We start from the raw sequence: 24,062 nt of genomic DNA, 5'->3' as shown, positions 1-24,062 counted from the left end.
ACATTCTTGATCCTGTCCTCATTCCAGTTTTCGATAACACAGAGTTGAGGCAAAGAAGTCTAGCCAAAGCACAAACAGAGCACAAAGAAGAAAATGGAACAGATAATTGTGCTTATGGAGGGAAGCCAAGGAAAGAGGACAGTTTTCTAGATTTAGATTTGCTGAAAGAGGAGTCGTCAGGGGAACGAGAGGAAGGTAGAAAGGCAGTAAACTGTTGATCACAGAACTGAAGTGTTATTCCAGAAGATCTGAGGTGGTGCTTTAGTGTGTAAACCCTATTTATAATTAAGTGATAGAAACCTGATTTAGAGGGCCTCTGGTAGTTGACTGCATCACAAAGGAAAAAAAACTGTCAGGAAGTGAACGTGTCCCTCCCCTATCCACTGATATCCTCAAAATGGAGCGTGGTAACCGGTGGTGTACCACAGGGATCAGTATTAGGTCCTCTGCTATTCCTAATCTACATTAATGATTTAGATTCTGGTATAGTAAGCAAACTTGTTAAATTTGCAGACAACACAAAAATAGGAGGAGTGGCAAACACTGTTGCAGCAGCAAAGGTCATTCAAAATGATCTAGACAGCATTCAGAACTGGGCAGACACATGGCAAATGATATTTAATAGAGAAAAGTGTAAAGTATTGCATGCAGGCAATAAAAATGTGCATTATAAATATCATATGGGAGATACTGAAATTGAAGAAGGGAACTATGAAAAAGAGTTTATGTTGGCTCAGAAATGTCTTCATCTAGACAATGTGGGGAAGCTATAAAAAAAGCCAACAAGATGCTCGGATATATTGTGAGAAGTGTTGAATTTAAATCAAGGGAAGTAATGTTAAAACTTTACAATGCATTAGTAAGACCTCACCTAGAATATTGTGTTCAGTTCTGGTCACCTCGTTACAAAAACGATATTGCTGCTCTAGAAAGAGTGGAAAGAAGAGCAACCAGAATTATCCCGAGTTTAAAAGGCATGTCGTATGCAGACAGGCTAAAATAATTGAATCTATTCAGTCTTGAACAAAGAAGACTACGCGGCGATCTGATTCAAACATTCAAAATCCTAAAAGGTATTGACAATGTCAACCCAGGGAACTTTTTTGACCTGAAAAAAGAAACAAGGACCAGGGGTCACAAATGGAGATTAGATAAAGGGGCATTCAGAACAGAAAATAGGAGGCACTTTTTTACACAGAGAATTGTGAGGGTCTGGAACCAACTCCCCAGTAATGTTGTTGAAGCTGACACTCTGGGATCCTTCAAAAAGCTGCTTGATGAGATTCTGGGATCAATAAGCTACTAACAACCAAACGAGTAAGATGGGCTGAATGGCCTCCTCTCGTTTGTAAACTTTCTTATGTTCTTATGTTCTTAAGTTTGTAATGCAAAGTACGGTGGCCCTGTAAGTCATCAAAAAAATGTGTTTTTTTTAGAAGCCTACTTCAGTATGATCGTGTTAACACGATCCCAGTCCTTAACCCTTTGCAGACGGCCCATTATAATTTCAGACGAATTCGTCTCATGACGTAATTGCACACAGTGTTGTGACAAGTATGTTATTTTTTTTTCAAATTAGCATAAAAACATTTGTCAGACTTCAGACAATCAAACAAGCAACAGTATATCTGGTCTGCAGATATTTTTATTTCATTTTTTAGCAACATTTTTTATTTTTTTTTCTGCTGAGAGATTCAGCGACCATATGCCTTCTACAAGTACAAAGAATGACCTGACAGCATACTAAATCGGCCAAAATGTTGATAAACAAACAAAACATTTGCTGTAGTGAAATATATGTGTGACAAACTTCAGGCATGACAAACCAATCAAAATGTATTTCACTAAAGCCCCTAACCAGTAGAGTTGAGTTTTTGGATGCAGTGCAGCATTTCATCTATGGTTGCAGTGTTTACTCGAGATTACCTAGACCACAGCTTTAAAGCGCAATACTTTGATCTAAGAAATACAGTAGAAGACATTTTTGTATAAAATGTTGATGGAGAAGAATATCTCCTGGATTACGAACTTCTTCACACTGATATGAAGATTCTGAAGTATATTGAAGACATTATTCATATTCTAATATATGTATGTATATAAGTATACAGACGATATTTGTTATGAATTAAAAAAATATTTAAGTAATTTAAAAGAAAAAGACAAAAATGTGCATTTCTCCTTTTGTTTTGCTTTCTAGTTGGGTAAATTAAGATTTTACTTAATGTCAGAGTGTAAGCCTTGGTATGTCCAGGTTCTACAGACCTCAGCTTTTCAAAAAGGTATCACACTCTTATGTTTTAAATTGATATATACATTAACTATAATAATCTAAAACCCTGCCTAATCACTTCTCAAAAAGGTAAAAATGCGCACCTGTCAAACCATTTTGCATAACATCAAGACCATTATTAAAAAAAAAAAATCAGATTTTAGTTCCTGCGGTGTGTGGCTACCACTGGTAACTTTACATATTTTAAGTAGGAGATCAGTAAGTTTCACTTGTGAGGACATTTCTAAAGAAAAATGAATTGTCAAGTGAATTTAACTTTTGTGTCACAGTCAAACTAGGTCAGTGTGGGTATACTTGATCATAGAATTAAATCATTATTTATTTAGTAATCTGCAGAGCAGCAGCTTTTTAGAAATGTAAAACACTGTATACTTTAAGTAGATATTTGGTCTGATACATGCTCTGAAGTTAAGTCTCAGTCAGCCCTCAAAATGGTAGAATTCTCACAGTCCGCAAAGGGTTAAAGATATCTTCAATATTATCTGCTCAACGCAAAATGTGCCACAAGCCATACTTTAATGCTGCACACTGCCTGATTCTTGAGAACCATGATAGGTTGGATGATATTGACATTTTTTTAAATCGTAAATCATGTGTTCTGCTATCATTTATTGCGACTGTGACAGGGTAAAGGATAATGCTGTTGAAGTGGGGCCTCCCGATGGGTGGTGGCGCTGTGCTCACTGACTCCTGATACCTTTCACCAAGATGGAATGACCTTAAGTCTATGGTTGGGTTGCCGCCGCCATCTTGCTGAAGGTAAACCACACATATGCTTCAGTACTCTACTTACGGAATACAGATTTCTCTGATACAGATTTCTCTGATACAGAATTCTCTGATACACCTGTTAACTAGTAACCGGTGTATCACTGATTCAGTAGGTGGAGTTAGGAGTTAGGCAGCGTGTGGAATACAGGGTTGGTTAGCCTGAGGAATTGAGGAGTGACGGTTCCAGCTATGCACCGCATGTAATCATGGTTTTGAACTCTAATTGTTCAAAGTGAATATCTTATTGAAGAAACACAGAACCAGATGGAGGAGAGCCAGGGGACTATTGATGCTGCTGGAACTAACTGCCTCGCAGAAACCCTGGTGATTTCTGACTTTTTTTTTTCTGGATTATTACTTCGTGGAAGTTTTATTGTTTAAGTCTTAACAGTGTATACACATAAAACGCTGTTGAACTTGAACTTGAATCTGACTTGTTTCATTTTTTCTGTAAACGCTCATTACCACACCCTTGGACCTCCCACACATGGTCTTAGAAGTGGCCCTCTAGTGGTTAAAAGAGAAATTATAGAAAAATGGATATAGAAACCTTGCTCAAGTGGTTCCACCGGCAGGAGCAGAACCGTGAGGAGAGGGAGACCCAGACAGGAACAACTGGCTCAATTCTTCGGCAGCCTGGTCAAGAAGATGTCGTCCTTGGGGAACCCGGAAGCCACCTTTGCCACCATTTGCTGTTCAGCCCAAGCTCATAAAAATGACTGCAGAAGATGACCCTGAAGTGTATTTGGTGACTTTCGAACTGGTAGCAGAAGCCACCCAGTGGCCAAAAGAACACTGGGCTCTTAAGCTGGCCTTGTGTCTATATAGGGACGCTCAAGCAGCCTACAGAGCTATGGATGCTGTGGACACACAAAATTATTAACTAGTTAAAAGCGCTGTACTTCACCGCTTGGACATAAAACAGGAGACATATCGGTTGCACTTCTGGAAATACGATATTCCATCAGGAACCAGAACCTGGATGGCCGCACAGACTTTACGCCGACTTTGTCGGCGTTGGCTAAAGACGGAGACCAAGACTGTCGAAGAAATTACAGACTGTTTGGTAATTGAGCAGCTGCTTCTGGTCATTCCCCTGGATGTCACCACCTGGGTCAGGCACAACCAACACCAGACTGGAAGAAGCAGTATGTTTTGCTGAGGCATACCAGGACACTGAAGCAGCAGTCAGCCACTCCCACTAGCCCTCGAACCCGAGCTGCATCGAAGACCCAACCGAGCAGCTCGCCCCCCGGTGGGTAAAAAGCCCCAGTGTGCCTACACATGTAATTCTCTATTAATTTTTATGAACCGGGTCACATCCATGCCGAATGCCCCCAGATGGAATGCGATGTGTCGGAATCCCAGGGACCCACTCAGACAAGTAGCAATGTACATAATCGGGAGAACCCGTATCTTGTTTCGGTACAGATTGGGTCTAGGAGTAGCCACATTTTAGTGGACTCTGGGTGTGGGCAATTTATTATTTGAACCTCGATCTTGGGGAGGGGGTGGCGAGGTATGGTTTGGCAGCCACTGGGGTTAGTGGCAGTCTCCTGTAGCCATGGAGACGCCCAAACATATCCTACCATTAAAGTTAGGCTCCACGTCCAGGATCGAAGCGCACACATAATTGTGGCGGTTGCAAAAATATTGCCGTATCCTATGATAGTAGGGTGAGACTGGCCCTAATTTGACAACCTGATTATGGCCTGACCCGACGTGTGTGTCACTAGTCAGAGTAATCAGACATGTGAAAAGTCGATTGGTGAGATTTTTCCCCTGGACCCGATCCGCTTAATCCCTCTTTACGCCCTATGAAATGCATAAGAGAGCGTAGAGCGGAAAAAGCAGAGGGAAATTTGATTCGGGGATGGGAAAGACTCAAATACTGGCAAATACTGTGGAAAAAGGAAGGGAATTCAATGTAACCTACAGAATGGGTATTCAGTGTAACCTACAAGTAGAGGTGAACAAAGCTCCAGAGAGGGCAACAGCAGTGGAAGTACCTATGATCCCTGATTTTTGGGATCGTGAGATTGATTTGTCCCGGGAACAGAGCAACAATGACACCTTGCAGTTTGCAAGAGATCAGGTCAGGTCAATTGATGGGGAAAACCCGTACTATATCGATAGGTTGCGGATGCAACCCCGGTTCCCTGAAAGAGAAAATAACCATCAAGGTATGGGATATTGCCGTCAGGCAGTAGCGATTGGCTGAGCTTTTATAGCAAAGCTGCCGATAGGCCTCTGCGCGAGCTGCCACGTAAGCCCGCCCCCTTGGGAGCTTACTATACGCAGCGCGCAGAGACTCACTTCCTCTTTTGCTCTTCAGGCCGTGAAGGCTTCTGAAGCGACCACGCGGCTTGATGGTTATTTTCTCTTTCAGGGAACCGGGGTTGCATCCGCAACCTATCGTTCCCTTTCAAGTCGAAAATAACCATCAAGGTATGGGAACAGTGTACCCAAGCCGTCGCGAGGGAGGATTCTCGGCAGTAGGACAGACTTACGTCATAACGCAACTGCGTAGGCAGAACATCTAGGCATATGCGGAGCTGCGCCTCAGCGTCTATGCTCGTAATGACACCTGTCTTAAAGGTGGAACAGTCAACACCATGCTATCAACCACTCTATACGTCCGCATCCTGAGGCGTCGTAGAGTGTAAAACAGATGCTCCAAACAGTGGAGCAGAGGAATCCAGTACATTTAACCTGTAAAACCTCATGAAAGTATGCGGCGTAGCCCAACTGGCTGCCGCGCAAATATCAGACACCGGCACCCCTCGAAAGAGGGCCCAGGATGTCGCCATACCCCTGGTAGAATGCGCCTTCAACTGCCCTGGTGGTGGAAGGCCTGCAGATTCATACGCTAATTTAATAGCATCCACTATCCAGTGGGAAAGGCGCTGTTTAGACAGCGGCTGACCCAAAGATCTAGAACCATGGCATATGAACAACTGTTCTGTCTGCCTCACAGTCTTTGTACGGTCCATATAACACCTCAATGCCCTCACGGGGCAGAGCATGTGTAACCGCTCTTCCTCTGGGGAAGAAAAAGGAGGAGGATGGAACGCCATCAACTCGACTGACTGGTTCATGTGGAACGGGGATATAACCTTTGGTAAAAAGGCCGGATTAGGGCGCATGGAGACCTTAGAACCGTCTCCTGCAAAACGAGTACAAGAAGGATGCACTGAAAGTGCATGTAACTCGCTCACGCGTTTTGCTGATACCACAGCCAGCAAAAAAGCTGTCTTAATAGATATGAGCTTCATATCCACGCTGTGGAGAGGCTCAAACGGTGCCTTGGTAAGGGCTTCTAGCACCACATCAAGGCTCCACGACGGTAAACTGGTCGTTCTTGGAGGCCGCAAGCGTCTTGCACCTTTCAGAAACTGAGATGCCAAAAAATGGCAACCAGGTGATAACCCGTCAATGCGTACATGACAAACCGAAATGGCGGCTAAATACACTTTAAGTGTAGAAGGAGATTTCCCTTCATCCAGCAGTTTCTGTAGAAACTGCAATATTACTGCCATAGGACAGGAGACTGGGTCGTGGCTCTCAGCCAGACACCAACTCTGAAACAGCTGCCACTTATACGCATACTGCGACCTAGTAGAGGGCGCTCTCGCACTCTGGATGGTCGATATAACTGCAGTCGAAAGCCCTAAGGCTGACAGGCGCTCCCGCTCAGGGGCCAAGCCCACAACTGCATGAGTTTGGGATTCGGATGCCAAAGCTGTCCTTGAGCTTGGGACAACAAGTCCGCTCGCAAAGGGAGTTCCCTCGGGCGACCGTGCAGTAACTGCACTAGACTCGGGAACCATATTCTCCGAGGCCACCGAGGAGCGATCAGAATCACTGTCGCTCGCTCTACCCTGACCTTCTCCAAGAAGGCGGGGAGCATCGGAATCGGTGGAAAGGCATACAGGAGCCCTGGCGGCCATTCGTGAGCCAGTGCATCCACCCCCAGGGGGCTGTCGAGGTCCTTCACCGAGAACCATAGAGGACAGTGCGTGGTCTCTCGCGAAGCGAAGAGATCGACCTGCGCTGTGCCGAACCATTCCCAGATGCGCTCCACCACTTGAGGGTGGAGACGCCATTCGCCCGCAAGAGGACCTCCTCTGGACAGGAGATCCGCTGCGTAATTGACTCTGCCCGGCAGATGAACTGCACGCAGAGAGGCTAAACGCGGTTGAGCCCAGAGCAACAGCCGCGTTACCATCTGGTGAAGACTGGGGGACCGCAATCCGCCCTGGCGATTGATATACGCCACTACTGTGGTGTTGTCTGACCGCACTAACACGTGCTTGTCTAGAAGCACTGGCAAGAAGTGCCGGAGGGCGAGGTCCACCGCTCTGAGCTCCAGAGCGTTGATGTGGGCTGACCTCCAGGGTCCTGACCACACTCCACGGGTCCCTGTCCCGTTCCAGACTGCTCCCCAACCGTGGTTGGAAGCGTCGGTCGTGATGACCTGCCTTCTGAAAATGGGACCCAAGCGTACGCCTTGGCGGAGGTTTGACGGAACTCTCCACCAGCGTAGCGCTTCCCAGCAGGCTCGGGATACCCTTAGCCTGCGGTGTTTGTCTCTCCGCGGATGCAACGCGAAGGCATTGAACCAGGCCTGCAGAGGTCTCTGGTGTAGTAAGCCCAAAGGAAGGGCTTGTGAGGCGGCAGCCATCAACCCCAGCATGCGCTGACACAGCTCCATGCTGACTGTTTGTCTCAACCTGAATAGGGAAAGACACCGCTCTATTGAGGCAACTCTTTGTGTCGACAGGGTCGCTTCCATGGACACTGAGTCCAGATGCAGACCCAAGAACTCGGTCTGTTGGCTCGGCACTAGGCGGCTCTTTTCTGAATTGATCTTCAGACCTAGCCGCCGAAGATGGTCTGTAACCATCACTGTGTGCTGTGCCACCTGCTCCTTTGACTGCGCGCAGACGAGCCAGTCGTCCAGATAATTCAGCAGTCGGACACCTTGAGCCCGCAAGGGAGCTAGAATGGCATCCATACATTTCGAAAAGGTTCGAGGAGCTAGTGACAGGCCGAACGGAAGGACACAAAACTCGTATACCCTGCTCTGGAATGCGAAACGCAGATACTTCCTGTGACCCGGGCAGATGGGAACGTGAAAGTACGCATCTGTCAGGTCCACGGTGGTGAACCAGTCGCCGTGTCGGACTGACTGGATGATGTGCCTGTGCGTAAGCATCCTGAACGATAACACCCGCAGGTATTTGTTCAGTACTCGCAGATCTAAAATAGGACGGAGCCCGTCGTCCTTCTTGGGCACCAGGAAGTATTTGGAATAGAACCCCTGGTCGATCAGAGCAGGGTCTACTTGTTGAATGGCACGCTTGCTGAGCAATGCTTGTATTTCCACATTCAGAGCTGAGGACTGAACCAAGTCCTTCACTGCAGTTACGACCACCCCCCGAAAGGGGGGAGGTTTTAACTGGAACTGAAGGGTGTACCCGGTGGATATAGTTTTGTGCACCCAGATGTCGTTGGTGCATTGTTGCCAGAACTGGAGCTGGGAGACAGTGTAGGGGAGGGTTAACAGCTGCCTGGTGTTCTCAGGGCTGTTTGGGCTGGGCTCGTTCGCGAGGGGCCTGGCCAGAGCCCCGAGGGCGTGGCTTGGCACCACCTCTAGGGCGCCACCCTCCGCGCTGCGGTCTTGAAAAAGGAGGTTGACCGCGCGCTGCTGTGCTTGAGGGAGAGGTCTTAGTCCCCCCTGGCCGTGGCTGGTGCTGTGGTGGTGCCCTGCGCCACTGATGTTCCTGAGGCCGCTTCGGCTGGAACGACGGTTTTGGCCACATTTTCGCCATCTGCTGTGACGCCTCCCGCGCCTTGGCGGAGCGTTGCAGCATCTCCTCCACCGCTGGACCAAATGTGTGTCCCGGTGTAATTGGGGCATCCAGCAACGGGGCCTTATCAGGTTCCTGCACTCTCGCCTGCGAGAGCCAGAGCTGCCTTCTGGCCACCACCAGAGACGCGATGCTCCTGCCCTGAGCCCGCGCGTTGAGCTGGGCCAGCTTCACCAGCAGTTGACTGACGGTCCCCAACTCGCTTCTGAGGGCCGCCGAAGGGCACTCAGGCAGGTCTTTAATTAATGCCGCTTGGTAGACCGTCAGCAAGCTGGCCACATTAGAGAGCTTGACCGCCTCTGTGGCCGCAGCGTACCCCTTCTTGAGGTGTACCTCAGTGGTCCTGCACTGCTTATTGGGGCATGCAGGATCTTTCGTCAGCCCCGATAGTGTTGGCGTCTTCACCAACGCGGCGAACGCAGCGTCCACAGGTGGGAAGGACGCCAACCCAGCCTCACTTGCCCCTTGCATGTTAAAGGCCGAGGCCTTGCGAGAAGTCGCCGGGGCAGAGGCCGGAGCCCCCCAGGTGGACTGTACCTCCTTAATAAAGTCCGGGAATGCCGGAAGCATCCTGGACTGACTGGACTGGGCTGAAGGCGACTCAAACAAGGAGCGCCGAGGCGGCTCCGCCATCGGCCACTCGACGCCCAAGTGGCGGGTTGCTCTGTCCACCACAGACCACGTAGGGTCATTGGTGTCCAGCACGTGGAGCTCGTCCTCAGAGTGCTGGGAGGCTACCTCAGCCTCTGTACTGTCCCCCTCTAGGATGTCAGATGCGTCTCTAGACAGCGCATCGATATCCCACTCCCCTTGAGACTGCACTGGAGGAGCGACGACCGGTGCAGGTTGTGGAGGGGCCACTGGCTGACTAGCAATGGGCCCAGTCGGTTGTCCTGGGACTGGAGGCACCACATTTGCTAAGGACATGAGGATGGACTGCTGCCCCATCATAACCTCCATGAATTGGGACATTTTGGAGGTTAGCTCTGCCACCCCCGACCTGTCTCTGTATCGCCTGTCCCGACGAGGGGAACGAGAGCGTGCTCTCCGTCGAGGCGATCTGGAGTGCGACCTAGACTCCCGACGGGGGCGTACCCTACGAGGGGAGGGGCTGCGCTCCCGAGCGCGTCTGGTGGGGGACCTCTGACCAGCCGTTAGCTGGGAGGACGGGCTCCTGGAGAGCTGCAGCCGCCCTGGCGGCGTCGCCGTAGATGACGGCGGGGCAGAAATGGTGTGGGACGATCCAGTGGAAGGAGAGCGCCCACCCACTGCTTTCTTCGCCCTTTGGCGGAGGGTGCGTGTCTGGAAACCAGCACAAAGATGGCAAAAAGCCCTATCCGCCAACGCGGATGCGGCGTGCTCTGGCCCCAGACACGCCACACAGTCCTCATGGGGATCGCTCGCTGGCAATTTTGCCTGGCAGGTGACGCAACGGTGGAACCCGGACATGGTTGCCGAAGCGTGGACGTGCCCTGGTCGTAAAGGCGTCGATGCGCCAAGCGTCGAGCGCCGAAGCGTCGAGCGTTGAGGTGCGTGCACCGAGCGTCAAGGCGTCGAAGCGCCGAGCGTCGAGGTGCGTGCACCGAGCGAGCGCCGAAGTGCGTGCACCGAGCGTCGAGGTGCGTGCACCGAGCGTCAAGGCGTCGAAGCGCCGAGCGTCGAGGTGCGTGCACCGAGCGTCGAGCGTCGAGGTGCGTGCACCGAGCGTCGAGCGTCGAGGTGCGTGCACCGAGCGTCAAGGCGTCGATGCGCCGAAGCGTCGAGCGTCGAGGTGCGTGCACCGAGCGTCGAGCGTCGAGGTGCGTGCACCGAGCGTCGAGCGTCGAGGTGCGTGCACCGAGCGTCGAGGCGCCGACGCGCCGAGCGTCGAGGCGCCGACGCGCCGAGCGTCGAGGCGCCGACGCGCCGAGCGTCGAGCGCCGAAGCGTCGAGCGTCGAGGTGCGTGCACCGAGCGTCGAGCGCCGAAGCGTCGAGCGTCGAGGTGCGTGCACCGAGCGTCGAGGCGCCGAGCGTCGAGCGCCGAAGCGTCGAGCGTCGAGGTGCGTGCACCGAGCGTCGAGGTGCGTGCACCGAGCGTCGAGGCGTCGACGCGCCGAGCGCCGAAGAGTCGAGCGTCGAGGTGCGTGCACCGAGCGTCGAGCGCCGAAGCGTCGAGCGTCGAGGTGCGTGCACCGAGCGTCGATGCGCCGAAGTCCCCAAGCGCAGACGCGCTAGCACCAAGCGCTGATGCGCTGCACAAAGCGCCGAAGCGCTGCACCAAGTGGCAAAGTGCCGACACCAAGCGCCTAAGCGCAGCACGCCAGAGCGTGAGTACCGAGCGTAGAACGCTAGCACAGACGCCTAAGCGTCAGCTGACCCGCAGAGCGGAGACGCTATGTGCTGGTACAGTGTCTTATGCTGTGCACTACTTACCTGCTGGTGCTGGGGATAGAGGCTTAGTGGTCGTCTTCCTCTGTGTAGTGAATGGGATTTTTTTTTTTTTTTTTTTTTTCGCTGCAGCAGTACTGCTGGTGGTGATTATGTGACTGGGACACAGTATATGTGGGCACAGTACAACTACCACGCGGTTTTTTTTTTTTTTTTTTTTTTACCGCAGGCAGTACGTGGGAGACAGCAGAGCAGGCTCCACACACACGCGGTCTAGCCAAGGCAAGACCGGGGCTGCAGACACGCGCGCGGCCAAGGCCAACGCAACGTGCGTCACAAATATATACAATACACACAGAAAAATATATATTTTAATACAACCCAAAACACAACACAACACAATAATCAAAATTAATTAATAAAGGAAAGACGGGAGACCACGAGAAACGCGATGCAAGCAAAGCGTGAAGGAAATATATAAAATATATAAAAATATACACAATATATAAAATCCTTAAATAATAATAATAACGACTCCGAAGAGTGTAACTGAAATAAACTCGGAGAAGGGGCAAAAACCAGCTTCTCAAGCTTTAAGCTTTTTGAGTACAGTCAGCTACAGGCTCTAATACCTACCGCTACCAATGCTGAAGACAAAAGAGGAAGTGAGTCTCTGCGCGCTGCGTATAGTAAGCTCCCAAGGGGGCGGGCTTACGTGGCAGCTCGCGCAGAGGCCTATCGGCAGCTTTGCTATAAAAGCTCAGCCAATCGCTACTGCCTGACGGCAATATCCCATACCTTGATGGTTATTTTCGACTTGAAAGGGAACTTATCCTTGTTTTGTGGAGAATGACCAGCTAGTATATAGACTGTCCCGGGTGGCTGGGACTGGTAATATAATCTTGCGGTTGTTGGTTCTAAAGCCTTTCCGTGCTGAGGTGATGAGATTGCCATATGATATTCCGTTCTCGGGTCACCTCGGCAGAGAGAAGACGGAGGACCGCATACTAGCGAGATTTTACTAGCCAGGCATTTACCGCAATATAAGGAATTATGTAGCAGGTTGTTCAGCTTGCCAGTTGACAGCTTGCAAAAACCATTCGGCCCGCCCCATTGGTTTCGTTGCCACTCTTTGGATTGTACCAATTTAAAACCATGCCATTTGGTTTACATGGAGCACCAGCAACCTTTCAGAGGTTGATGGACAAAGTATTACAGCCTCATCGAGGGTATGCTGTTGCGTACATATATGATGTAGTTGTGTGTAGTTTTTCATGACCAAAGGGGGTTAGCTTAAATTCAGCTTGGCTTTTATGGGACAACCGATTTGAGAAATGCAGCTGATCTTCATTGATCCACTGATAATACTGAGGTATTTGGGGACTTTGCCATTTTGTATTTTGCCATATTCCAACTCCTATCCATTACATTGCATGAAAATGAGTATTGTACAGTAATCTTAATAGTGTCAGTTAGATTATTTTAACCAGCAGAAATATTTAGTTTAGTATGTAAAAGTCTAGGAGATCCAGAAGGGCTAAAGATTGTCAAGGTTCACTGTAGAAGAATTAGCATGTCTAGGGTTTCAAATAATTATATCTTAACACATCAAAGAACATTAATAGGATTTATTATTATTATTATTGTTATTATTATTATTATTCAAGGTAAGACTTGAAGCTTGAGTTTATAATAGCTGCTAGAGCTAGAACTGATCAAACAGCAGAGGGGGAAAAAAGTTATGTATTAGAAAACCTGTCTGGAAAATATCTGTGATGTGTCTTTATGGTCATTTTCTCTGGTGTTTTAAACAAGTTTTTTGGTCAGCTAATGTAAAATAAATGAGTGTCATTGAGGACCACACACAGATGAGTATCAGCTGGGGAGGAGCACCATGCCTAATGAAGGGTTTGAACGTCAATGTATGTGGAATGTAACTGGTTCTCTTACTGCTGCCCCCCGTTCACCCCACAGTGCTGGAAGAGGTCATGAGCTGTCCCGCAAAGATAGAAATCATAGCAGAAACTCCCAGGCCACCAATACCGATGAAACCAAGAGAGGCATTTCAGGGCGGAGGGGAGAACGAGAAAATTGTGGATTACAAGGTGGAGCAGCCAGGTCTCAGAGAGCAGAGAGCAGGAAAAAAGGGAAAATCAAAAGTACTTAGATCGCAAGGTATCTTATTGGTACAATACTGTGCAGTACTATTTCTGCCCCCTTTCAAAAATATTAATAGGAGAACTGAAAACCAAAAATATTTTATAGGAAAACTTTTCAAAAGTAAATATACAATTTATTATTATTTTTTTGCTGTGCAGGTATCGATGGCCCGGCTGCATTTTTGACAGCAGAAGTTCCGGATCTTGGCACCAAAGTTGAGATCCTGTCTGTGAGCCAGTCTCCACCCAGCGAGGATGGTGACAGAGATGGTGACAGAGAGACCCTCCTCAAACCCTCATCCAAACCAGATATACAGGACATCATGCAGAAGAGAGGTAACCAACCGGTTCAAGCACTGAGTTCCCTTTCAAGTAGGGAATATTAACCGTTACAAAATGGGTGTTTTCCTTTAAGACACCTGAACTGAAAACTCTATACCAAAGATTCTCACTAGAGCAGGGTGGCGCTAAAAAAGCAGCTCAATGCTGTTTTACTACTGCTTCTGCAGTACTATTACAGACTTTTTTAAAGCAGGCTTTTTCTATTTTCGTGTGTGAATTTAGAATTAGCCAGTGGCTGATTTGCAGGTGGGCACCCCTGTTGATTCACCGCATACAGTAACTGCGACTCATCGCCCCTGATCCTTAGGGACTGAGGTAACTGTTTCGGTGCAGGCTACTGCTGGTCTTGTGTTCGCACTGACTATGCAGTTTAGCCGATGGCTGACTTGCAGATGGGCATCCTTGCTAACGTGCCACTTGCAGTAACTGCGATTTATCACCCCAGATCTCGCTTGCGAGTTCGAGGTCACTGCTTCGGTGCCGAGCGTCGGTACCGAGTGTCGGTGTCTAGTGCTAGTGTTGGCACAGAGTGTCAGCACCGAGCACCAAGTGCAGTGTGCAGGTACCAAATATACAGTACAAAGTGCACATTATAATGTATTACATACTATTGCATACACGGCATTGTTTACATGTCTGGGTTCCATACATGTAACACTTGTAAGGCCAAGCTGCCTACAAAGGACGGTCACGTGGTGTGCATTTTATGCCTCGGCACCGAGCATGCGCAGGTGGCCTTGACAGACATCACTTTGCGTGATATCTGTGCCTCGTTCAAGAAACGTACTCTCGAGAACCGAGTAGCACATCACTCTAGGGAACGATCCCTCACACCTGCGCAGTGCTCAGCTTCGCTGCACTCCACCAGTGAAGCTGGCCCCTCCTTTCATGGCCCTGTCCAGAGAGAGGGTAGGAGTCGAGTTAGGAAGATCGTTCAGCCTGCTAACTTGTCCTTGCTTTCCAAGATTGCAGCATGTCCAAACAAGCAATGCAGAGTGACTGAGGTCATTCTCAAGAAAGCATATACTAGCTAGTGCTTTCTTTGCAAGGCTAGGGAAGCTACAGCAACATCCTTGTAGCTTACCAGGCTCACCTTATCAGGTCCATTGCTGACACCCGCAAGCCCTCATCTCTCCAGTTAGACGAGTTGTGCTTGATTTCAAGGAACCTGCTCAGGCTGTCCAAGCTTAGTGGACAAGCTATAGGCAGGAACCTGGCAGCGTTGGTGGCTGCACGCAGACAGCTTTGGCTCTCCCAGGCACGAGTGCTGGATGGGGATAAAATGGCGTTGCTGGATGCTCTCGTCACCCCAGGCCACACATTTGGTCTGGTGGTAGATGAAATGCTACAGCAGTCGCAGTGTGCAAGGGAGTCTGCCAGGGAGTTGGTGCGTCTTCTCCCAAAGTGCCCACCCCCACCACGCAAGCCTGCAGCACAATGTTTTTTTTCTCCAGAAGCCACTTAGACTACTGGAAACAGTGCACCACAGACCCCTGGGTGCTCAACACTGTGCAAACTGGTTACTCGCTCCATTTCCAACAAGGCCCTCCTCCTTTCCGGGGCATGACAATAACAACTGTCATGGACCCGCAAGCCGTCGTCCAGGTGGCTCAAGAGGTAGCAACTTTCCTGCAAAAGCGGGCCATTTGCATAGTAGACCCCCTCAGCAAGAATGGGGGGTTCTACTCCAGGTATTTTCTATTGCCAAAACGGGATGGCGGCCTCAGACCGATCCTCGATCTCAGGCAGATGAACCTGTATCTGAGTCAGAGACGGTTCAACATGCTGACTTTGCAACAGCTGTTGCAGTCTATCAGGCTAGGAGACTGGTTCACCACAGTGGACCTGAAGGATGCCTATTTCCACATCCCAGTAAAACCAGCACACAGGAAATATGCCTTTCAGTGTACCAGTTCTGTGTCCTACCTTTCGGGCTTTCTCTAGCCCCACACGTTTTTCCGAAACACATGGAGGCTATACTAGCCCCACTGAGACTCAGAATCATCAGATTATCTGGATGACTGGCTCATCTGCACCAGGTCTCCAGCAAGGCACTCTCTTGGTGGAGACAGCCAGCCCATCTACGCCTAGGTGTAGCTCTGGGCAGCGTCATCACCGCAGACGTGTCCGGGTTGGGGCGGAGTATGGAATGGCAGGGGCGTACAAGGGGTGTGGCAGCCCCCGTGGGAGGATCGCCACATCAGTATTTTAGAACTGCAGGCAGTGTATCTGTCCTTGCAGGAATTTTTGGAGCAGGTTCGGGGGAGGCACATGCTCATCCGCAGGGACAACACGACTGTGGTGTCCTACATTAACCACCTCAGCACAAGCGAACCTCCTCTCACTCTGGGCAGTTCACCTGCCGGGGGTGATCAACTGGGCTGCAGACCACCCCTCGAGGGGGATCCCCAGCGGCGCTGTCGAGACTCCATCCCGAGGTTGTGAGCCTCATTTGGGAGAGATTCGAGAGGGCAGAAGTAGACCTATTTGCCTCTCAAGAGTCGACACACTCCCCCCTGTGGTTCTCCATAAAGGGAGCAGGGGGACCTCTGGGGATAGACGCACTGGCATACCTGTGGCCAGCATGCCTGCTGAATGTGTTTCCATCACTTGCGAAGCTCCCGTTGTGTGTGGAGAAGATCAGACAAGAACGGGCCAGGGTGCTCCTAATAGCCCCTTACTGGCCCAGGAGAGTCTGGTTCTCCTCCCTGATCCAGCTGCTGAACGGCCAGCTGTAAAACTGCCGATGCGACGCGACCTGCTCAGTCAGACGCAGGGCACTCTGTGGCATTCCAACCCATCGAGCCTGCAGCTCTGGTTTTGGCCACTGAACGGCTACATTTGAGCCACCTGGGTCTGTCCAAAAGGGTTATTGACGCCCTACAAAATGCCAGGGCAGCATCTACGCATTCCCAGTACAGGTACAAGTGGTCTGTCTTTCAGACGTGGTGTCTGTCTTGTGGGTTCGACCCCATGATTTGTCCCATGGCAGTAATACTGCAGTTTTTGCAGGACCTATTTGACAAAGGGAAATCCCCCACCGCATTAAAGGTCTAGCTGGGAGCTATTTCAGCTTACCGTGTTAAGATTGACTTGTTCTCCCCAGGAGCTGACTTCCTGGCGGGGGCAATTTTTGAATCAGCCGCCTATGAAGGACATTGTTCCTCGCTGGAGACTAAACGTGCTTAACCACCTAGCTGCTTATCCCGCGATTTCCACGTGGAGCGCAAGCAAGTCCAAATTTTGCCACTCCCATGAGAATAGCATGAAGGGGGTTATATGTGCATCTGAAAAGTTTAACATGACTTTTTGAAGTGCTTCAGTGAATAAATAAGTAGACCTATGTGGTACAATAGTCTGCAGTTTTGTTTTTCATTGGCAGATGGCAGCAGTCCCTAAGAAATGTGCTTATCTGTAGATAAATGGACACCTGCATCTACAGAGAATGAGATGAGGATATTTATTTCTTTGTTGGTGTTACAGGGGGTTGTAAGGAAACTTTGTCAGGATTGGTACTGGTCAAAATGATTGATTGATTGATTGATTGATTGATTGATTGTACCTACACTTCACAGATAATAATGCATATAACAGCAATATACAGTACCTGAAACTGTGGACGATACAGTATATGACGTGATTGAAAATTTGCAACGCAAGTTTTCTGATGTACATGTCCTAGATAGAGACGTTAGCATTGATGAGAGTTTGAATGGCGTCTGCTTTGAAATCTATCACACAAAAAATAATTTCTAAAAAGTGATGTGCCTGCAAAATTATTAGAATGTTATTATAATGCTGCAATTGTAAACACGTTGTTGTTATTTTGTCATTTAAGTTATATTGAAATAATATATTTCTGTTTTTCATAACAATAAAAAGTGTGTATTTTCAAAAATATAGCAAAAATTGTTTTGAAAACTGTCCAAATTGCTTATTTGAGGGCTAAGAATGAAAAATCTGCAGCAAAAAAAAGACAATTGACATGGGAATTGCTCAAATAAATGGGCAGCTGGGTGGATAATGCACTCATGAAGCCTCCATTTGAGCCCCTGAAATTTGTATAATTTAAAGCAGATTTCTTGCTTGCTGTCACCTTCGCAAAGCAGGTGAGATGCAAGCATTCTCTATTGCAAAAAGCCTGCTTAATTTTTACAGAGGCCAGGACAAAGGTCACGCTCCGTATCAATCCTGCCTTTTTGCCGAAGACTATCTCAGTGTTCCATGTCAACCAATTGGAGGCTTTCCATCTACCTCCTTTCCAGTCTGACAGAGAGCAATAGCTCAATGCTCATTCCACCAGGGGCATGGCAACTTTGTGGACTTTATTCCAGGGTGCATCTGTCAAAGACATTTGCTACTCCCCATACCTTCTCTAGGTTCTACAGACTTAATGTCATAGACCCCCAAAACCCTGGTTTTGGAACTAGTGTTAAGGGTGACTTCTCAGTTGACCCTTACAACACAGACATAGAGGTGAAAATGTCCCTCTGTTTTTTCTCCCAAGCTACTTGTTACTGGGGTTCTGAATGGTAACGCACAGGGCAGCCTTCGGCTTAGCCTTGTAGCATTCCTGTCATTCCTCAATCTTGTCCTTACGACGGCTTTGGTACACTCACCCATTCGGTAATGGTTACATTGCGTACTTGAAAGGGAACTTTAGGTTATTATCATAACCCTGGTTCCCTGAAATAGAAATGTAAACCTTCAAGGTCACTGCGTCCATGATTGCAGCAGGCTTGAAGGAAAAATGGCGCTGAGATCTGTGAGGGCAGTCTTTTTGTGCCCTCTGGGACGGGGCCATGACTGCGTCACAGGCTCAAAGAGCAGCTTTGGTATACAATTTTCAGGATTCAGGTCTTTAGGAGGTAAATACCCATTCGGTAATGGTAACATTTCTATTTCAGGGAACCAGGGTTATGATAATAACTTAACGTTACAATTACTGACACACTATCTAGTGGTTTTCATCCAAAGTGTAAGTTACACTACTCTACTGTTTTTAAACCCTGCCCTTGGTGTAGCGGTATACATGACAAAACACATATGGGTTTTTAAAATCACCTGCTGAACATGATTGATACATGCTAATTGAATAGATTGTTTTCAGTAGTCAAATTGTAATTAACAGATTTTTTTTTCAACAGAACACTGATGGTTTTCATGTTTTTATTCACACACCCAGATTCATAAGAACTGAAACTGAAAACAGTTCATAAACTATCTTGGCAGTGTTTGGTAGGATTTATGGTCCCTCCAACAGTAACGCTGCTGCTCTGTTTGAAATGAATGGCTATTGTGGGAACAGAAACAGCAGCATTGGTTCTGCAGGAAGTATTGATCTGGATATGGTGATGATGTTCTTACAAAAAATCATCTTTTTCCTGGTGAACTCTGCCAGGGAAATTTGTGAAAGTTTCAGTTTGGAAGAACTCAAAACTCAACCGTGAGCTTCACTGTTGTCGAACGTGTAGAGCAATGTGAGTTTATCAACATTGTTTTGTCAGCTGTTTATTATAAATCACGTTACTACTATTAAAAATAAAAGTACATTAGTTTTTCTTACCATTTATAAGAAAAAAAAATATTACTTAAATATTTTAACAGTTTTAAACATAACCTCTGTATTGCAATATTATTTAGTTACATATACAAAATATAACATAACATCTATGTTTGGTTGTATATAACAAATGTTTCTGTTTTCCAACATACCAAAGTACTGTACAGGACAAGTCATTCCAGTGCACACTACGAATAAGTAACGTGACAGTATTATAAAATAAAGCTTTATTGCCTTTTATAAACCACATCATCTCAGCCAGTCAGGTTCTGATTACAACAGTTTTTATACTAAGGTTTTTGTCCTCTAAGGCCAATGGGACTCTAAATATAATCACATACATTTAAAATAGCATTTATAATCTCTGCAGCTGTCATTACCTTTAAAAGATTGACCATGTCTTAAGCTTGGGACACTTAACTGTCACCACGGTCAGTTATCTTTAAACAATCATCTGAGCACTGAATCATTGTTTTTGTGACAGGCTGGCTAGATCACTGGCAAGGTGTCAAAAATGTCCCTTTTTGACAATTTTTGTAATGGTTTTTCAAACATTCTGTGAAAATGTCAACCTATGGTGCAGAATTTGAATTACCTCAAAACCATACAAGTTGTAAATCTATGGAAAGTATTTTTCTTACTTAATATGTCACACATCCATGTTTTTCAATATTTTCATAGGTAGAAAAAATATACTGTATTCCTTCGAATTTAAGACTCCCTTGAATTTAAGACGCAGCCCAAATTTCACACCCACATTTACAAAGATGCATTTACTCATATAAGAAAACGACACATGGAGACAGTTTGCAGCTGCCTGCTGTCACACAGAGCATTACAGTTATGCACTGCTTCTCATTTCCAGTTGTGATTACTCACACATGTTTTTTGCCCTTTTTGTGAACTGTGGTATTGCTTGATAAGTAGAAAAATATGGGGGTGTGATTAGAACTGAGCCTGATAACGAAACAGTGAAATTGTAAAAGCTTCTCTTCGAATTCCTCGGGAACTAATGGCGCTTTGCGACAGGGAGGACACTGTTGCTGGTTCAGCTGCGCTGCTGCTGTTGTAAAGAGGAAGGCTTGCCCAGAGCGGAGCTGATTGGGAGGTTCTGATTGGCTTGGGCATGCCCGGGGAGCCTACGCCTGTTTAAGAATGCAGCAGTGCCAGTTCGAGGCTACTCCCCCCCATACACCACGGCCATCGCTACACAGGCGGGTGCTGAGTGAAAGCTTGCTTTACCTCGAGGAGGAGAGCGGCTGCTCTGCATGATAACTACTACGGGACTTCAACTGCCAGTCAGCCACATTGCTGTTTCACTCAAATCCAAGTCATTCTTCCCAAATTTGAACTTTTATTTCGGCCAAAAAAGTGCAACTTAAATTTGAGTAAATACAGTATTTATATGTGTAACAGAAATTATTGTATATTTCAATTGTAACTTGCACCTCCACAGTTTCCTTCTAAACAACCCCAAAGAATTAGCTTTTTGTCACTGAAAGTACAAACCTACCAATAAAACTATAAATTATTGACTTGTAACCCACATCTTAAACAGACACATAGCAAGTACCATATCTGGTATGTAACAGTCGTTACAAAACATGTAACATTTGTTACACCAGCACTGTATCTCCTGATATCGTTTGGTGGAGTGACATGATGCACAGGCATCTGTTTAGAGAGAGACTATTTATGTAGACCCACTTTAGGTCTCTTAGCAGTATCAGTCATAAGTTTCTTTAGTAAAATTAATTTTCAGCAACTATTAAGATTTTTTTGTTAAGAGTGTACCGTTGCTCTGGTTCTTTTGTATTCTACCATTACAACCAGCCTGTAACTAAATCCAGCAGAATGTTAATGATGACTTCAAGATTTCTTTTATATAAAGTGTTCTTTAATATAATAATAATAATAATAATAATAATAATAATAATAATAATAATAATAATAATAATAAATATATGTGCTGGATACAGGAGGCACAATATTGTTGCTCCATAAAAGCACCAGGGATTCATTTTTGCATTAATCTTCCTCCTCATCCCCATTCCTCATTCAGATAAATTACATGAAAATCGGCCTGCATTTCATTTATTTTACCACATTGCCAATTATGTACCCACCCTAGAGAGATGGATTAGGACCGTCAATCCCAAAACACTGGGGTTGATCTTTTTCAAAATTGAAAGTTTTTTTTTTTTTTTTTTAACATAGATGATAGACTGTCTTGCAGGTAATGGCCATTGCATCAGCTGTGTATTTCCTTATTAAAAGCACAAACCACATTTTAAAATGTATTTATTGCTTTTGAAGTGTAATAATACTGTGTTCATAATGAGCCACTACCAGGATAAAACTCTGCAAGGGTGGCACCAGCCTTTCAACTCAGCTCAGGACCACTTTTAAGAAAAGGTAAAGTTCACTGTTGAGTTTTGGAATGTGCCCTAGGATGTGTAAAGAAAAATGTCAAAACAATGATAAACAAGTCATTTGATAAGGGGTGGCACACTAAGCCAGCATGCCAGCACTACCAGTTAAATCCTGTGACTATCCACAGTGGTAAAGGTTTGTTGGAAACCCTTGTGTGAGTGTGCCTCTCCCTCCTTAGCTGAGAAACCCAGAGAGAAGGTGATAAGTTCGGGGGCCGAGGCAGGGTGTGACGCAGTGGAGAAAGGGTCCCTAGATGAGATCCCTGTGGAGCCACTGCCACCCCCCATGTCAGCCCGTGAGAAACTGATACAATCAGGTAGTATGGCGGAGCTCTAACCAAGGGGCTTCTCAGTGCTGGGGGGCTGGGGGGCTGAGCACTATCCACTTTTCCCAAAGGCAAAGTTTCGCTGAGAATCTACATTTTGTTTTGTTTCTGGTCTATTAAAAATGCAATGACCTAAGAAGTTTTCAAAGTAGTGTTCAAAGTTTTCAAAAAGCTTGTTTCAGCTTAAAATATGAGCTTAATATGTTTTTCTTGTAAAATATTATCAGTATACCGCAGTAGATAAATTTATTCCTCTATTTTTATAAAGCAGCTTCCTAGAGCAGAAACAGAGCTAATGTACAGTATGGGTTCATAACATAGCGCTCGGCTGCAGGTAGAATAGCTGTTCTTTTTAGAGTGAGAGAGGAAACGTGTGTGCCTGCAGCCAGAACTAACTTAGGTAGAAACACTGTTATGCCAATGAAGAGTGGTGTGTATGAAGCTAAAGTATGAAATAATGTAGTAAACCATCACCCAAGAATCATTTTTTCTAGTAAAAAAAAAAAATGTACATGAATTTGGGACACTGCAGCTTGAAATAAGACACCTGACTTCAGTCTTGGGTAGCACAGGGATTTATTTCAACCAGGACATAAATATTTATTGAAAATGTGATCTGTTTTTCATTATACGCAAAACAACAATCATCTTACTAGACTATAGTGTAGAAAACTATGAATGTTAACCCTTTCATGCATGGTGACCTCATATGGGGGCGGTTAAAAAAAATCTTCTAGTATTTATATGGGGACGTATAGAAGATGTAAATGCATGATGACTTTATATGAGGATGACATTTCTTTCCCCCATATAGCAATGAAAAAAAAAGTCAAAAAATATATTCATTATGTGTCCAAAACCACCTTTTTCAGCTATTTTCAATATCTCATGCATTGAAGGGTTAAGCCTGTTACGTTATTGTTGTTTTTTCACATTGTTAGAATGAATCCATTCTCTAGCTGAATGTTATTGTCAAGGAACAGTGGATACTGCAGCCTCCAGTCTGGGTGTTTTGTTTGGAGGAAATGGTGGCTGGTTACTAACTGAGGAGCAGGGTTCTTCAGTAACACTCTTATCTATTCAGTTTCCTTTTTGTTTTTGCTAATCTGTAAACCACAGTTAGACTTCATGCTTTGTGTTCATTTCCTACAATGGAGACACCAAATTTCTGCACTTTCACAGGGACGCACTCTTACCATTTAAATCAAACTCACAAAATATTGTATTTCCATTTCCAGAGTATTTGATGTAATTCTGGAAACATTCAAGGAAAAAAGGCTTCTAACTCTTTTTTTCCTATCCTTCTAGCATGTTTTCAACATTAGTGATATGCATAGTGAAATCTCCAGGCAAGAGATAGAAATGTTTTGATTTACAAGGGTGAAACTTCCAAACGTTGGACCATCTGGCTCTTTTGGAGAACTAACTAAACTTATGTCAGCTTTAAAACGCATACTCAATTTCTCTAAAGTATTACAGGTAGTGCTGGGACAAATATCTGAATAGTCGAACAGATATTTTTTTGACATGTATTCCGATACAAAAAGCAGATGTTCATATTCGCTACAAATGACAAAAATACTTTGCACTTATTTACTACTTCACCAGAAGTTGCGTGACAGTTACAAAAAATGCCAAATGAAAAAGAAAAAAGTAAACAAACTAAATTATGCAAATGCACGCATAGTGATCTCTGGAAAGCCATCTAGGACAAAAATGCGTTGTGCTGCTTTAGAGCGAGTCAGAATCTCATGGGACAGAAAAAAAGCAAACACATCATTCTGAAATGCTTCGCTTAAACAGTACCCAACTTCCTGAAAATGTTGTGTAGTGATTTTTATATAGATTGTAGATATTGTATTTTTGTTGCAACTTTCTGTCAACTTAATAAACAAAAGAAAACAACGTTTAACTTAAACTGCTATTTAGCATCCT

The 24,062-nt window shown here is 46.1% G+C and overlaps 1 protein-coding gene across 3 annotated transcripts in view; it reads left to right on the top strand.

Annotated features, from left to right (window-relative positions):
- Nucleotides 1–24,062, top strand: part of LOC117416134 (tubby-related protein 3-like) — a 91,732-nt gene that overhangs the window by 49,896 nt on the left and 17,774 nt on the right. The window contains exons 5-7 of one of the 3 annotated variants that reach the window (XM_059026929.1): nucleotides 13,280–13,480; nucleotides 13,624–13,800; nucleotides 21,981–22,118. In XM_059026929.1, coding sequence (XP_058882912.1) covers nucleotides 13,280–13,480; nucleotides 13,624–13,800; nucleotides 21,981–22,118 — 516 coding nt within the window. The remainder of the gene's footprint in view (nucleotides 1–13,279; nucleotides 13,481–13,623; nucleotides 13,801–21,980; nucleotides 22,119–24,062) is intronic. The other 2 variants (XM_059026930.1, XM_059026931.1) reach the window with 2 other exon arrangements.

Source organism: Acipenser ruthenus, chromosome 7 (assembly GCF_902713425.1).
Source record: "Acipenser ruthenus chromosome 7, fAciRut3.2 maternal haplotype, whole genome shotgun sequence".
NCBI lineage: Eukaryota > Metazoa > Chordata > Actinopteri > Acipenseriformes > Acipenseridae > Acipenser > Acipenser ruthenus.
Note: the sequence above shows the minus strand (reverse complement) of the source record. Positions and strands in the feature narration are given on the sequence as shown.